The sequence below is a fragment of the Mustelus asterias genome, chromosome 1, assembly GCF_964213995.1.
Source record: "Mustelus asterias chromosome 1, sMusAst1.hap1.1, whole genome shotgun sequence".
NCBI classification, from domain to species: domain Eukaryota; kingdom Metazoa; phylum Chordata; class Chondrichthyes; order Carcharhiniformes; family Triakidae; genus Mustelus; species Mustelus asterias.
In genome coordinates, this window is record NC_135801.1 from 187467754 (window position 1) to 187485485 (window position 17732).

General features: G+C 43.9%; 1 protein-coding gene across 4 annotated transcripts in view; it reads right to left on the minus strand.

Annotated features, from left to right (window-relative positions):
• The window catches only part of dqx1 (DEAQ box RNA-dependent ATPase 1), a 133486-nt gene that overhangs the window by 75361 nt on the left and 40393 nt on the right, over nucleotides 1-17732 (minus strand). For all 4 annotated transcript variants that reach the window (XM_078224307.1, XM_078224293.1, XM_078224313.1 and 1 more), the window contains exon 4: nucleotides 16365-16749. In XM_078224307.1, coding sequence (XP_078080433.1) covers nucleotides 16365-16749 — 385 coding nt within the window. The remainder of the gene's footprint in view (nucleotides 1-16364; nucleotides 16750-17732) is intronic.

Sequence of the window (17732 nt, forward strand, 5' to 3'; positions counted from 1 at the left end):
CTGATTGGACTTAATTGATTAGGAATAAAGTAGGAAAAAAAAGATCCCAGATGAGAATGTTCTCACTCATTCTATCCCATGTAAACAACTGAATACCATTGAAAACGGTCATTTAGGTCCTCACATCTGTTCCTCCATTCAGTTAGACAATGGTTATTCTGTAAACTAGTTCTATCTACCCACTTTTGCCCCATGTTCCTCAATATCTTTATTTAACAAAAATATCAGATTTAAAATGAACATTAATTGCCATATATGGAGAGAAACTTCTACCAGCCTTTGGGCAAAGTAGTGTTTCTTCATTTTACTCCTGAAAGATCTGCAACTAGTTTGTCAGCCATGTTTCCTTAGCCCAGACTCCTCAACCAGCAGAAATTGTTTTCTCAAATTAAATTGTAACCCTTGCAACTTGAACACTTTGATTCAACCTCCCCTTTACCTTCTAACTTCCAGGGAATACAACATCAGTTTGGTATCATTCTGGTAAACACCCTATGCTACACCATCTCTATTAAGAGCATTCAAATGGTTATTGGATAAACATATGGATGATATCGAAAAGAGTGTAGATTAGAGGGGCTTTAGATTGGTTAGACTGGTCGGCGCAACATCGAGGGCCGAAGGGCCTGTACTGCGCTGTAATGTTCTATCTCTAAGACCAACAAATCCTTCCCAAGTTTTGGTGCTCAGAACTGCTCATTGTATTTCAGGTGTGGTCTAAACAGGGTTTTGTATAGCTGAATCATAACTTCTACCCCAAGGCCAACATTTCTGATTATTTTCTGTACTTATGATAACAATCTATTTACTTGAACTCCCAAGTCTTCTTGATTCTCCACTAACTCTTCTTCATTTCGAAAGATATGATCTCTAAATAAGTAGTTTAGTGAGGCAGTGCACATTTACATTAAACTAAACTTCCTTCCTGTGTGGAACCCGAGTGTCTCCAGTGTCCAAGCCGACAGCATTAACAACAGTTACTAAATGAAAAACCGTCCTGCAAAATTGGTTGAGTTGAGGGCTGTAACACAAAACAGCGACTCAATAGAATTATAGAATGACACACAGCAGGAGATGTCTATCGCAAAAGCACTCTCAAGGACTTATCAAAGAGCAACAAGTCTGGTTACTCTTGTTCATTCTGCACACCCCACCCAATCCAAAACCCACCAAGAGCAGGCAACGACAGAGTGGTATTGTCGTTGTGTAATGTTTCTCCTCGTGTTGACTTTGATTATTTTGCCAATCAATTTAAATTGATGTCCTCTGATTCTCAATGCTGCTGTCGATGGGAACCGTTTCTATCTACCTGATAGAGGTGGGTCGGCTCCTCATGATTTTGAACACCTCCATCAAATCTTCTCTCAACGTTCTCTTCCAGGAGAACAACCCCAGCATCTCCAATCTATTCGTGTACCTGAAGTCCCTCATCCCTGGAACTATTGTAAATATTTTCTGTACCCTCTCCAAAGCCTTTACATCCTTTCTAAGCAGGATGTCCAGAATTGGGGAGGAAATGGCCTAATGGTATTATTGCTCGACTATTAATCCAGAAACTCAGCTAAAGTTCTGGGAATCCAGCTGGTGGTGGAATTTGAATTCAATTAAAAATATCTGGAATTAAGAATCTACTGATGACCATGAAACCATTGCCGATCGTCGGAAAAACCCATCTAGTTTACTAATGTCCTTTAGGGAAGGAAATCTGCCGCCCTTACCTGGTTTGGCCTACATGTGACTCCAGAGCCACAGCAATGTGGTTGAGTCTCAACTGCCCTCCAAGGGCAACTAGGGATGGGCAATAAATGCTGGCCCAGCCAGCGACACCTCATGTCCCACGAATGAATAAAAGAAATGACCTAACAGCACAATGTCAGGCTCACAAAAGACAAAACTAATTTGTTTAAAGTTTTATTTATTAGTGTCACAAGTAGGCTTACATTAACACTGCAGTGAAGTCACTGTGAAAAACTAATGTGCTGAAGGCTAACGAGGTACAAGTAAGCCACAAATACCCCACCATTCCTATTCTGCACATCAGGCTGTATTATTAAATTGGTGCTCAACAACAATTTAGTTGAGATCTGAAAGTTAAAATAATTGGAGCTTATAAACCCACAACTTTAATTACTTTGGGTATCAAATGAGATCTCTGATGAAAAGATTATACCCCAGGCTAATTGCACAGATTGAGGCAATTCAGCCCAAATGGTGAACAGCTGGATGCACAACTGTAGCAGAAAAGAAACGAGAATACAAATTAATCCTTTCATCAAAATGCCCAGGCAGTTATTAGAGATTCGATCCAATTTTGTAAACCATCAGTTTTTCTGAGGCGAGAACATGGAACACAGCGGCATGGTTGGATTGTTAAGCTATCATGAAGATGTACTCCATACATGGTTTTTTTCAAGGACGATTTGGAAATTGAAAAAAATGCTAAATCTGCTGCCTGCAGTTCATCATGCTAAACTCACTGATCCTCATGGCCTGCTGCTCACCATTCTACCTGCAATGGAGTTGGACTGGTATCATTGGGCTGATTCATGATCAGAAATGGAAGCATTGTTTTGACATTAAGTCGTAATAGAGTGCATTAATCCCCTAAAAAACAACAGTCAGCTGAGCTCTTTGAGGCAGCAAATCTTGCCCTTCTACAATCCATGACTTGACGGACACGTAAAAAACATTTTACTCGAGTTTCACGATATCTGTTAGAAATATTGACATGATGGGCCGAATGTTCCCATCCCGCCTGCCACGGGAATCGTAGCAGGTGGGACACAGACCATGCAAAGATCCATTGATGTCGGGGGCGGGATTTTCTGGACTGGAGGGTGGGGGGGAATATCTCAAAAATAACATTGAAAAAAATGCTTTCCTTTCACAAATTGAAATGAAAAGCTGCACAAGTTCTGCATTCCATCATGTAGTCATGAGGTGGAGATGCCGGCATTGGACTGGGGTAAACACAGTAAGAAGTTTAACAACACCAGGATAAAGTCCAACAGCTTTATTTGGGAGCAAAAGCCACAAGCTTTCGGAGCCTTAAGCCCCTTCCTCAGGTGAGTGGGAATTCTGTTCACAAACAAGGCATATAAAGACACAAACTCAATTTACAGAATAATGGTTGGAATGCGAATACTTACAGCTAATCAAATCTTTAAGATACAAACAATGTGAGTGGAGAGAGCATCAAGACAGGCTAAAGAGATGTGTATTGTCTCCAGACAGGACAGGCAGTGAGACTCTGCAGGTCCAGACAAGCTGTGGGAGTTACTGATAGTGTGACATGAACCCAATATCCCGGTTGAGGCCGTCCTCATGTGTGCGGAACTTGGCTATCAGTTTCTGCTCAGCGACTCTGCGCCGTCATGTGTCGTGAAGGCCACCTTGGAGAACGCTTACCCGAATATCAGAGGCCGAATGCCGTGACCGCTGAAGTGCTCCCCAACAGGGAGGGAACAGTCTTGCCTGGTGATTGTCGAGCGGTGTTCATTCATCCGTTGTCGCAGCGTCTGCATGGTTTCCCCAATGTACCATGTCTTGGGACATCCTTTCCTGCAGCGTATCAGGTAGACAACGTTGGCCGAGTTGCAAGAGTATGTACCGTGTACCTGGTGGATGGTGTTCTCACATGAGATGATGGCATCCGTGTTGATGATCCGGCACGTCTTGCAGAGGTTGCTGTGGCAGGGTTGTGTGGTGTCGTGGTCAAGCCCTCCGTATACACAGGATCTGCTCGGATGAGGAGGATCGCAACAGACACCTCCAGACGCTGAAAGATGCCCTCATAAGAACAGGATATGGTGCTCGACTCATCGATCAACAGTTCCGACGCGCCACAGCGAAAAACCGCACCGACCTCCTCAGAAGACAAACACGGGACACGGTGGACAGAGTACCCTTCGTCGTCCAGTACTTCCCCGGAGCGGAGAAGCTACGGCATCTCCTCCGGAGCCTCCAAAATGTCATTGACGAAGACGAACATCTCGCCAAGGCCATCCCCACACCCCCACTTCTTGCCTTCAAAGAACCGCACCACCTCAAACAGACCATTGTCCGCAGCAAACTACCCAGCCTTCAGGAGAACAGTGACCACGACACCACACAATCCCGCCACAGCAACCTCTGCAAGACGTGCCGGATCATCAACACAGATGCCATTATCTCACGTGAGAACACCATCCACCAGGTACACGGTACATACACTTGCAACTCGGCCAACGTTGTCTACCTGACGTGCTGCAGGAAAGGATGTCCCAAGGCATGGTACATTGGGGAAACCATGCAGACGCTGCGACAACGGATGTATGAACACCGCTCGACAATCACCAGGCAAGACTGTTCTCTTCCTGTGGGGGAGCACTTCAGCGGTCACAGGCATTCGGCCTCTGATATTCGGGTAAGCGTTCTCCAAGGCGGCCTTCACGACACATGACGGCGCAGAGTCGCTGAGCAGAAACTGATAGCCAAGTTCCGCACACATGAGGACGGTCTCAACCGGGATATTGGGTTCATGTCACACTATCTGTAATCCCCACAGCTTGTCTGGACCTGCAGAGTCTCACTGGCTGTCCTGTCTGGAGACAATACACATCTCTTTAGCTGTCTTGATGCTCTCTCCACTCACATTGTTTGTATCTTAAAGATTTGATTAGCTGTAAGTATTCGCATTCCAACCATTATTCTGTAAATTGAGTTTGTGTCTTTATATGCCTTGTTTGTGAACAGAATTCCCACTCACCTGAGGAAGGGGCTTAAGGCTCCGAAAGCTTGTGTGGCTTTTGCTACCAAATAAACCTGTTGGACTTTAACCTGGTGTTGTTAAACTTCTTACTGTATTCCATCATGTAGGCCAAAGCAAACAGCATATAGGCCATCTCCCCTGGTGGCATCACACACAGCTAGAGAGCCGGTTATTTTAGAAGTTGTTACCAATGAGATCAGACTCTGGAAGTAGGCAATTGGATCACTGCGGGAACCTCTGAGGTTAACGTGCTGCTAGCCTACTTAAAGCCAGGGTGAGAACTGTATTTAGCTCCTTCAATCTGCAATAACTGACCCAAAACAGCAGCAATGTTGCTCTTCCTGATCACTGTCTGAGGCTGAAGGAGACCGTTTGCAACTCTGGCTCCTTTGTGACAGAGTTGAGCTTCCAACTGCATTTCCAGCTCTTCGCCCACATCTATCTCCTTTTAAGTAAACAACCTATGCCTTGGCCTCAGCTCATCAGCTGTCTCATCTAAGCCTTTGTTACTTCTAGGCTTAAATTATTTAAACGCTTCTCTGGATGGCTCCCATCTTCCACTCTACATGAGCCTGAACTTCTGCATAACTCCATAATGGCCACACGGTGGCACAGTGGTTAGCACTGCTGCCTCAAAAGGCCAGGAACCCAGGTTCAATTCTTGCCTTGGGTCACTTTCGGTATGGAGTTTGCACGTTCTCCCCGTGTCTGTGTGGGTTTCCTCCTGGTGCTCCGGTTTCCTTCCATAGTCCAAAGACTGAGAGTTTGGTTGATTGGTCGGGGGATTAGCAGGGTAAATAGGTGAGGTTACAGGATAGGGTGGGATTGTTGTTGGTGCAGGCTCGATAGGCTGAATGACCTCCTTCTGTACTGTAGGGAATTCTGTGAACTCTGCTCCCCTTGTGAGAACAGTGCCAATTACAGTTCACCCATGTACTCACTGACCTATCTATATCGGCTTCCTGTCCAACAATACATCCATTTTAAAATTCAGATTCTTGTTTTCAAATCCGTCCACAACCTCACCTCTCCCTAGCTGTGATCTCCTTCAGCCTTACAAGACCTCTGCTTCTCCAAACCTGGCCACTGAACAATATCTGATTACAATCTCTTCACTATTGAGGACCGTTCAGCTGCCTGATGTAAGATTTTGCTTATTCTACTATTTTTTAGGGTTTGTTGTTGTTCACTAACATCTATAGATTTTATTATTTAACCACAGTCTAAATTAAATGAAGCCAGACAATGGGCAGTCAAGGCAGTTGGGATGCTTTACTTGAATGTTGTTAGACACAGTAGCAGAATTAGGCCACTCGGCCCATCAAGTCTGCTCCACCTGTTGTTTGAAAGAAACTTTTAGATAATTGTTTTATGACTTAAATTTCCTGAGTGTCTAGCTTCAACAGCTCTCTGTTGTAATTAAAACCAGCTTTGAAGAAATGGTTGAAAAGTAGTTTGAACTTTGGATGACTAAACCCCATGCATTGATTCAATTGAATAACTATATTTGTAAGTTAGAATATCTGGATTAGATGTGAACTATTCTGTTTTGTCATTATGATAGGAAGTGTTTTTAACATTTATTCTCAATGGTTTTAATCTTTGTAGGAATGGTTAAGCTGCATTATCGACAAGTGGATGTGACATTGCTTGTGACTGCTCTGTATCTAAAGGAAATATATTATTTGTTGACAATGAAATGTAAACTCTAGAGATCCAGGGAAACAAGGGAGGAACATTTGTCTTTAATCAATATGGCTTTAGTTACTGAGGTGGGGTGATGCAAGATGACTCGCAGCCTCAGCCAATAAAAGATGCGAATTTGGAAAATTTTCTTTTCATTCATGGGACAGGGGTGTCGCTGGCTGGCCAGCATTTATTGCCTATCCCAAGTTGCCAGAGGGCAGTTGAGAGTCTGCTGTGGCTCTGGAGTCACATGTAGGCCAGACTAGGTAAGGGCAGCAGACTTCCTTCCCTAAAGGACATTAGGGAACCAGATGAGCTTTTCCAACAATAGACAAAGATTTTGTGGTATTTCCAGATTTTTTTATTGAATTCAAATTCCACCATCTGCCATGGTGGGATTCGAACCAGGGTCCCCAGAGCATTACGCTGGGTCTCTGGATTACTGGTCCAGTGACAATATCACTATCCCCCTGTCTCACCTTAACTGCCTCATGACTGATATTCCATCTCAACTTCCCTTTTCAACCTATTCCTAAATCCATTGATTCCCTTCATTCCAAAAAAAAAATCGGTTAAGGCCTTGCACAAACTCATCAACTGCATAGTTATAGCCCTTGTAGTCCAAGATTCACAACCCTCCAAGTGAAGACATTTTTCATCTCAATCCTAAATGAGACTAGACTCTCCAGTTAGAGAAGTGGGCCTAAAAGGTAGGGATATGTACGGCACAGCTTGTGGGGCCGAAGGGCCTGTTTTGTGCTGTAGTTTTTCTTTCTTTCTTTGTGGGCTTAGAATCCATAGAATCCCTACAGTGCAGGAGGAGGCTTCTCAGCAGTTACTCTGTTAAAATCTGCTGGAATTGTTTACAGTAAAAGTTTTTAAAGTTTATTTATTAGTCACAAGTAAGGCTTACATTAACACCGATGAAGTTACTATGAAATTTTCCTGGTCGCCACGGTCCGGCACCTGTTCGGGTCAATGCACCTAACCAGCGCGTCTTTCAGACTGCAGGAGGAAACCGGAGCACCCAGAGGAAACCCACGCAGACACGGGGAGAATGTGCAAACTCCAAACAGACAGTGACCCAAGCTGGGAATCGAACCCAGGTCCCTGGCGCTGAGAGGCAGCAGTACTAACCATTGTGCCACCACACCGCATTAATGAGATTAATTCTCATTCTGCTAAATTCCAGAGAATATAGATCCATTCCACGCAATCTTTTCTCACAAGAAAGACTTATCAAATTAATCCAGGCAAGCTTATCCTGCTTTAGGTAAGGAACACAAAACTGTACATACTACTCTAGATATGATCTTACCAAAACGCTGTACAATGACAGGGAGAGTTTAAACTAGATAGGTTGGGGGGAAGGGGAGGGGACCGAGACAAGGTGACTGGGAGCGAGGAAGTTAGCTCACAAACCGAGAAGGGTTATAGACAGTGCAAGAGGGAGGATGGATGGTGGATAGAGAAGGGGAGAGCTCGGGCCAAAGCATTGAGATGTGTTTACTTTAATGCCAGGAGTATAGTGAATAAAGGGGATGAGCTCAGAGCGTGGATCGATGCCTGGAAGTGTGATGTGGTGGCCATTACGGAGACTTGGATGTCTCAGGGACAGGACTGGATACTCCAGGTGCTGGGATTCAGATGTTTCAGGAAGGACAGGGAGGGAGGCAAGAGAGGGGGTGGAGTGGCACTGCTGATCAGGGATAGTGTCACAGCTGTAGCGAAGGTGTATGCTGTGGAGGGATTGTCTACAGAGTCTCTGTGGGTGGAAGTTCGGAGTGGGAAGGGGTTGATCACTTTGCTGGGAGTTTTCTATAGGCCGCCCAATAGTAACAGGGAGGTGGAGGAGCAGATAGGGAAACAGATCCTGGAGAGTTGCAATAATAGCAGAGTTGTTGTGATGGGAGACTTTAATTTCCCAAACATAGATTGGAATATCCTCGGTTTTCACAGAGGAGAAGGACCTGGGTGAATGTACTGCGGGCTTGCGGTGGACTGAAAAGATTGAGTATGTGAACTTTAAGAAAGAGGTTGTGCTGGAATCTTTGAATGGCATCAAGATAGATAAGTCGCCGGGTCCGGATGGGATGTACCCCAGGTTACTGTGGGAGGCGAGGGAAGAGATTGCAGAGCCTCTGGCAATGATCTTTGCGTCGTCGATGGAGACGGGAGAGGTGCCGGAGGATTGAAGGATTGCGGATGTGGTTCCTATTTTCAAGAAGGGGAATAGGGATAGCGCAGGAAATTACCGACCGGTGAGTCTAACCTCAGTGGTTGGTAAGCTGATGGAGAAGATCCTGAGGGACAAGATTTATGAGCATTTAGAGAGGTTTAGTATGCTCAAGAATACTCAGCATGGCTTTGTCAAAGGCAGATCGTGCCTTACGAGCCTGGTGGAGTTCTTCGAAAATGTGACTAAACACATTGACGAAGGGAAAGCGGTAGATGTGGTTTATATGGATTTTAGCAAGGGGTTCGAAAAGGTCCCCCATGCAAGGCTTCTAGAAAAAGTGAGAGGGCATGGGATCCAAGGGGCTGCAGCCCTGTGGACCCAGAACTGGCTTGCCCAAAGGAGGCAGAGTGTGTGCATAGATGGGTCTTTTTCTAATTGGAGGTCGGTCACCAGTGGTGTGCCCCAGGGATCTATCTGTTCTGGGACCCTTGCTGTTTGTCATTTTCATAAATGACCTGGATTGGTAAGTTTGCCGACAACACGAAGGTTGGTGGGGTTGTGGATAGTCTGGAGGGATGTCAGAAGTTACAGAGGGACATAGATAGGATGCAAGACTGGGCGGACAAGTGGCAGATGGACTTCAACCCAGATAAATGCGTAGTCGTCCATTTTGGCAGGTGAAATGGGATGAAGGAGTACAATGTAAAGGGAAAGACTCTTAGTACTGCAGAGGATCAGAAGGATCTTGGGGTCCGGGTCCATAGGATTCTAAAATCGGCCTCGCAGGTGGAAGAGGTGGTTAAGAAGGTGTATGGTGTGCTGGCCTTTATCAATCGATCAGCAGATTTCCACTCCATCTGACGAAGGAGCAGCGCTCCGAAAGCTAGTGGCGTTTGCTACCAAATAAACCTGTTGGACTTTAACCTGGTGTTGTTAGACTCCTTACTGTGTTCTTCCATTGAGCCAGCGTCTAATCCAATTTACTACCTCCCCATGTATACCCAGTGACTGAACCTTCCTAGCTAACCTCCCTCTTTGTCGTCACTATAGTACTCCCTCTTTCTTATCTTCCTCTTGCAAAAGTGCCTAATTGATTGCTGTACCTACATCTATGTATTTTTTCTCATCTATGTTGGTACAGTATAGATTTATGTGCAAATATCCAAAAGTCACTCTGAACTCCAACATTTAGTCTCTCACTGTTTGAAAAATTAATTATACTTCTTCAATCTTCTTAAAGTGGATAATTTCACACTTCCCTGTAATATTCTGCAACTGCCATCTTCTTGTCCAATCGGGTCTATATCCCTTTGTAGCCACTTTGTCGTCTTTCATTTAGTTTAATGAGCAAAGCTTTTGATGTAAAGTATAGCCAGCTTAGGCCCAAGTACCAATACGTGCAGTGTTCCACCAAAAATGGCTCCCGTCTCAAAATGGGTTTGATGATGCTCCTGCAAAAAGATATTTTGGGAGCTTTTGCTTCATTAAATGTGCTACATAAATGCAATTTGTTGCTGTTTTTATTGTGGTTCATGCTCAGGAATAGCGTTACTTATCAGCATTTCTAAGCTAAGCTGAACAATTGCCGCCTTAAATCATTTTTCATCCAGAACTTGTATTACTTTTAAGTTAAACAAAGAGAATTCAAATGGGATTCAACAAGGTATTTTTCTCAGTCTATTTGTATATATCTGTTCACCAGCATCCAAAGTAAAGCTAACATTAATTTACAGTTATTAGTCAGTTTGGGTGAGTCCAACTCTTCTGCATCCATGGAATGTCAGTCAGTTGCTGTAACCTTCAGGTACTGATTGTACCTGATATCACAATTTTTGATCCATCTGCTAAAAGGCAGCTGAAGTAAGGTTCTATGTTTACAACCCAGGTGTGGTTCTTCTAATCTCTGCCACGCAAGCAGTTTCTAACGTTGATGTTTAAAACTCCTCACTGTAGTCCACTGTGCACTAAACAGTCTCTTTGAATTGCTGAGTTACACATGAGGAGGCACATGTGGCAGGCAGAGCTTAGGAGTGCCTGATGTAGTTCTGGCAAGTGCAGCTAATGGCTGGCGTGTCGCTGACCCCATGCAAAGAGAGTATGAAGAAGTGCGAATGCTACTGGACAGATAAGGAGGTCGATTTTGTTCAAGCTGAGGCTTAAATCAGTGACAAGCTCCAGGGTTTGTCCTTTCTTCATACCTTCCTCCTGTGATCTTAATGTAAGGGTAGCTGGGAAAGGAGTATATACACGAGTGTGACCTGGAATTTGAGAGTTTTCCTGCATTAAGCAGTGAGGTTTTGTGAATTTCCTTTAAGGAGTGAAGCTTTATGAATTTTCCTGTATTAAGGAGTGAAGGACACTGTTCAACAAATGCTGTCCGATTGCAGAGTCATATCTAATGTTCGACAGGCGCTGAGCTTTGCAAACACGGGCTGGTTGAATGCAATTAGTATTTAAGATTACTAGTCAGGTTTGCGATGTGGAGCCTTGACACTTGCTCGAAGCTACATATATTCATATGAAGGGGCTTGCCCTCTGAAGGCAACTAGAACATGTCCCGTCATGGTGCCTTTTTAAAATTAAACCAAGGCATGGGTGACAATAGTTTCCTGGTGAATTCTCATGGCAACATCTCAACCAGAGTTGACTTCTCAGTCTATACACTCTCCTCTCAGTATAAACTGTTTCTCCCTTTGAAATTTGGCATTCTTGCATTTGTCCTGATGAGCAATACTCAATTTATACACTCCTTCAATAAATATACATCAACAATCTCTTGATTTTTTTTAGCCATCAACAAAGAAAGCACAATAACAGATGATGCTGTTTACATGCTGTCTTTTTGGGAGATATGTTTTCAGTGAGGATACTGACTATTAATATATTTTATGTTTAAGGGGGATTGCTGGAAGATTCAATGCTTTGTTACAGGGAGTCAGTTTATCTGGTACTTGATCATGGATAAAGATAGGTCTGGTCCTCGGGTTGAGGTTCTAAACTGGAAAAAGGCCAAATTTGAAGAAATGAGAAAGGATCTAAAAAGCGTGGATTGGGACAGGCTGCTCTCCGGCAAGGATGTGATTGGTAAGTGGGAGGCCTTCAAAAGGAGAAATTTTGAGAGTGCAGAGTTTGTATGTTCCTGTCAGGATTAAAGGCAAAGTGAATAAGAATAAGGAACCTTGGTTCTCGAGGGATATTGGAACTCTGATAAAGAAGAGAGAGATGTATGACATGTATAGGCAACAGGGAGCAAATAAGATGCTTGAGGAGTATAAAAAGTGCAAGAAACTACTTAAGACAGAAATCAGGAGGGCTAAAAGAAGACATGAGGTTGCTTTGGCAGACAAGGTGAAGGATAATCCTAAGAGCTTCTACAGGTATATTAAGAGCAAAAGGATAGTAAGGGATAAAATTGGTTCTCTTGAAGATCAGAGTGGTCGGCTATGTATGGAATCAAAAGAAATGGGGGAAATATTAATTGGGTATTTTGCATCCGTATTTACTCAGGAAACTGGCATGGAGTCTATGGAAATAAGGCAAACAAGTAGGGAGGTCATGGAACCTATACAGATTAAAGGGGAGGAGGTGCTTGCTGTCTTGAGGCAAATCAGAGTAGATAAATCCCCAGGACCGGACAGGGTATTCCATCAGACCTTGAAGGAGACTAGTGTTGAAATTGCAGGGGCCCTGGCAGATATATTTAAAATGTCGGTATCCAAGGGTGAGGTGCCGGATGATTGGAGGATAGCTCATGTTGTTCCGTTGTTTAAAACAGGCTCAAAAAGTAATGTGGGAAATTATAGGCCGCTAAATTTGACGTCAGTAGTAGGTAAATTATTGGAAGGAGTACTAAGAGATAGGATCTACAAATATTTGAATAGACAGGGACTTACTAGGGAGAGTCAACATGGCTTTGTGCGTGGTAGGTCATGTTTAACCAATCTATTAGAGTTTTTCGAGGAGGTTACCAGGAAAGTGGATGAAGGGAAGGCAGTGGATGTTGTCTACATGGACTTCAGCAAGGCCTTTGACAAGGTCCCGCATGGGAGGTTAGTTAGGAAGGTTCAGTCGCTAGGTATACATGGAGAGATAGTAAATTGGATTAGACATTGGCTCAATGGAAGAAGCCAGAGAGTGGTAGTGGAGGATTGCTTCTCTGAGTGGAGGCCTGTGACTCGTGGTGTGCCACAGGGATCAGTGCTGGGTCCATTGTTGTTTGTCATCTATATCAATGATCTGGATGATAATGTGGTAAACTGGATCAGCAAATTTGCTGATGATACAAAGATTAGAGGTGTAGTGGACAGTGAGGAAGGTTTTCAAAGCTTGCAGAGGGATTTGGACCAGCTAGAAAAATGGGCTGAAAAATGGCAGATGGAGTTTAATGCAGACAAGTGCGAGGTATTGCACTTTGGAAGGACAAACCAAGGTAGAACATACAAGGTAAATGGTAGGACACTGAAGAGTGCAGTAGAACAGAGGGATCTGGGAATACAGATACATAATTCCCTAAAAGTGGCGTCACAGGTAGATAGGGTCGTAAAGAGTGCTTTTGGTACATTGGCCTTTATAAATCAAAGTATTGAGTATAGAAGTTGGAATGTTATGGTGAGGTTGTATAAGACATTGGTGAGGCCGAATTTAGAGTATTGTGTGCAGTTTTGGTCACCTAATTACAGGAAGGATATTAATAAGGTTGAAAGGGTGCAAGAAGGTTTACAAGGATGTTGCCGGGATTTGAGAAACTGAGTTGCAGAGAAAGGTTGAATAGGTTAGGACTTTATTCCCTGGAGCGTAGAAGGATGAGGAGAGATTTGATAGAGGTGTATAAAATTATGATGGGTATAGATAGAGTGAATGCAAGCAGACTTTTCCCACTGAGGCTAGGGGAGAAAAAAACTAGAGGACATGGGTTAAGGGTGAAAAGTTTAAAGGGAATATTAGGGGGGGCTTCTTCACACAGAGTGGTGGGAGTGTGGAATTAGCTGCCAGAAGTGGTGAATGCAGGCTCACTTTTAACATTTAAGAAAAATTTGGACAGGTACATGGATGAGAGGGATGTGGAGGGATATGGTCCAGGTGCAGGTCAGTGGGGCTAGGCAGAAAAATGGTTCGGCACAGCCAAGAAGGGCCAAAAGGCCTGTTTCTGTGCTGTAATGTTCTATGGTTCTATGGTAGAAATGCAACATTTGTCAATGGAAAGCAGGATAATTATTCATTTTAGCCATGTGTTTATTTAGCAGAAGGCTTAATGGGCTTTTGTTTAAAAAAAAGGACCCAGAGGAGTTCTTTTTTGATGTACTGGAAGGAGAGTTAGGTATTCAGGGTCATATAGTCATGTGATACTAGAGATGGGAGGAGCTAGTTTTGTGGCAGAGAAAAACAGCTTGCTGTTCAGTTGCTGAGTGGAGCTCTTTAAAGAACAGGTCTGCTTTCTTTCTCCACAAAGTTTCTCTCACTGCAGAAGCTCTCTGAAAACTCTAGGGCTGTTACCCAAGTCAGAGCAAGTATATCTGTGTTTGCTAACTATTTTGACAGTGGGGTTTAAGTTTATAAGATAAATATTGCTCAATTGGAACTGAACTAGTGATAAGTTAGAAATTGAGTTGTTTCACTGGAAAGACAGAGGCTGAGGGGAGACCTGATCGCGATCTACAAAATTGAGGGGGGCATAGACAGGGTGAACAGTCAGAGACTTTTTTCCAGGGTGGAAGAGTCAATTACAAGGGGTCACTGGTTCAAGGTGGGAGGGGGAAAGTTTAAGGGAGATGTGTGGGGGAAGTTTTTCATGCAGAGGGTGATGGATACCAGAGGTGGTGGTGGAAACAGGCACATTAACAACATTTAAAGAGGCATCTGGATGGGTACATGAATAGGGAGGGAATAGAGGGATAAAGACTGAGTAAGGCAGGTTTTTTTTTAAGTTTAGTTCAGGCATCATGATCAGCACAGGCTTAGAGGGCCGAAGGGCCTGTTCCTGTGCTGTACTTTTCTTTGGTCTTTTCATGTTTAAAGATTGCTCAAGGGTTCAGAGTTAAACTGTTTCATTTTGTTAGAGTTTTACACAAACTGTTTATGAATAAAGCTTGTTTTGATAAAAGATCCCTAGATTGTCAGTGGGGCTACTCCTGAGGCGAGGTATCCTTTCCTCACATTTATGCCAAAAATTAAATTGCTGGGTCTAATCTAACTTCAGAATATACCTTGGGGTTCGGGTCCAGTACCCAACATTTGCGAGGTGTTTATAATAAATATTTGCAATCGTCAATGCACTTCGCTGTTGTTTAATTACAAGAATTACTCGTTACTCCTCTCCTTGGTGAAGAGAAATGCTCTTCTATTCTAAAACCCCTGTGGAGGTACACAGCATGCTGGTAGAAAGCGTTCACTCAGCCCCCACATGTCACTGAAAGCTCTGGGCAACTATTGCTTTGGCTTTCTTCAAATAACAACCAATTTAAGATAATCTCTCTTCCCGTTTCACATTCCGAGTGCTCACTGATCCCCGGACTGCCCCAGTGCTCACAGACCTGATTCCTTCGCTCAGTGATCACAGAACTCAACAACAACTATCCAAGTATTTCCAAAACTCCCAGACCCGGATTTCTGTTACACAGCTGCACCTCAGGATCATATTTCACTTGCAGACCATAGGATGGCCCCAGTGTTGATTAACTCAGCATAACACAATGCAACACACACACACACACAAATTAACACTGGAGCCGGTACTACCAAGAAGGATTCTTCAATGACCCCTCATGCAGTACGGTGGCACAGTGGTTAGCAGTGCTGCCTCACAGTGCCAGGGACCCAGGTTCGATTCCTGGCATGGGTCACTGTCGCATGTTCTCCGCATTGAGTTTCCTCCCACAATCCTAAAGACGTGCTGGTTAGATGCATTGGCCATGTGTACCCGAACAGGCGCCGGAGTGTGACAACTCAGGGATTTTCACAGTAACTTCATTGCAATATTAATGTAAGCCTACTTGTGACACTAATAAATAAACACAAGCTTAAACATTGACTGCCGTTTTCATTCCTCTGGAAGGTTAAAATATGGAATGCAAAAAACTGAGAACATACAATGCCTGGGGGTTAGAGTGGATAGGTGAATAAAGGAAAAAAAGGTTTTGGATAGGGCACAGAAAAGATTTACCAGGATGTTGCCCGGTATGGAGGGCTTTAGCTATGAGGAGAGGTTGGAGAAACTTGGTTTGTTCTCACTGGAGCGACAGAGGTGGAGGGGAGACCTGATACAAGATTATGAGAGGCATGGACAGAGTGGATAGCCAGAAGCTTTTTCCCAGGGTGGAAGAGTCAATTACTAGGGGGCACAGGTTTAAGGTGCGAGGGGCAAGGTTTAAAGGAGGTGTACGAGGCAGATTTTTTTTTTTTTTTACACGGAGGGTGGTGGGTGCCTACATGAATAGGATGGGAATGGAGGGATATGGTCCCCGGAAGGGGAGGGGGTTTTAGTTAAGGCGGACAGCATGGTCAATGCAGGCTTGGCGGGCCGAAGGGCCTGTTCCTGTGCTGTAGTTTTCTTCGTTCTTTGATTAGGGAGGGTGATTACTGACATCTGGTTGGGCTAAATGTCCTGTTTCCATAATATAATTTCCATATGTTATCAGGCAGATATCCAGCTGATTATTTGTCATACATTCAGCGGTCATCATAATCAAATTTCAACTGTAAAGCAGGATGTATACTTCAGAAAGACTTGCTTTTACAGATCTGTACACCCACCTTTTCACTGGCCAAGAAAACGAAGATGTTGCCCTCTTCTCCCTTCCTGTGTATATCCAGTACGGTTTGCGCAGCAGCTGAAACACCGTTCTTAAACTGGCCATCTCTGTATATAACTTCCACAGGAAAGGAATTCTCTGCAGTATCCTCCACTTTTACAAAAGGCACACCGGCATAGTAATTCCCAAGTCTGCCCTCCAGATGTGGCGCTGTGATGACCACAACCTTCAGCTCTGGCCTTTGCCTGGGCAAGTCTTTCAATAAACCGAGCAGGACATCCGTTGCCACTGTCCGTTCATGGGTCTCATCAATAATTATAACTCCATAGTGATGCAGCAAGGGATCAGACATCATTTCACAGAGCAGAATATCATCTGTGCAGTACCTGTTGAGAAAAAGAACTCACTTTTTATACAGCTCCTCATCATGCTCCAAGAATATTACAAACTGTTTGTAACCAATGGATTGCTTGTAAAAAACAAAGCATCAACTCATTGGTATTCACCATGTGGTCCACGTCTTTCCTGTGGCCCATCTCGCTAACATCTCACCAGGCCTAGTTTTTGTATCATATGATGATGATGAATTGGCTGCCTTAGCCGAGGGTTACCAAACTGCGGGTCTCAACCTCACGAGCAAACGGGGTTGTGAATTCCCCCTCTGAGGCAACAGTGCCGACTATGAAGCTGAGCCTCTGGTGGGAATATCCCCAGGATCAGAACCAAGTTTCCATGGCACACAGACGACCATGATTTATTTTCCTGCCATGGTTTGGAGGTATGACCGTAGGGAATGGGCTCTGAGGCCCCAGTACTGCCTCCAGAGTCTGCAAAATGATTGTGGGGGGGGGGGGAAATCCATCGTTCCCCACTCTCACAATCATCCCTTCCGCCAGCTTTCATATCTCCCAATCATCCTTTCTCAATACTTCAATTAGCACTCACTATTTTTCTTGTGAATACCACTGCATTAACTGATGGTGGAGGGGCAAGGATAGGAAGCTAAGGCTTTAAGTAAGTTCACAACAACCACATGCTTACTCAACTGAACACCAAGTAAAGATCACCAGATACACCAATGAGGCTAGTCTATGAACAACTGAATGAACATCATGCAGAAAAAGAATTTACATTAAGCTGTGTACAAGTCTACACAACCATACATGGAACTGATAGATACATTTCTATGAGTTTGGTTATTGTAAGGTCCATTCATTCCTTTGAATAGACAAGGACAGCACTGATACGCTGTTGAAGTGAATTTCTCTTATTAAACAGAACTTAAAGAAAATTAAATCATTCCAGAAACAAAAAAGAGAAATGTTGGAGAGATTGGCTTTTTCTGCCAGCCCTGTACTGATCACACAGA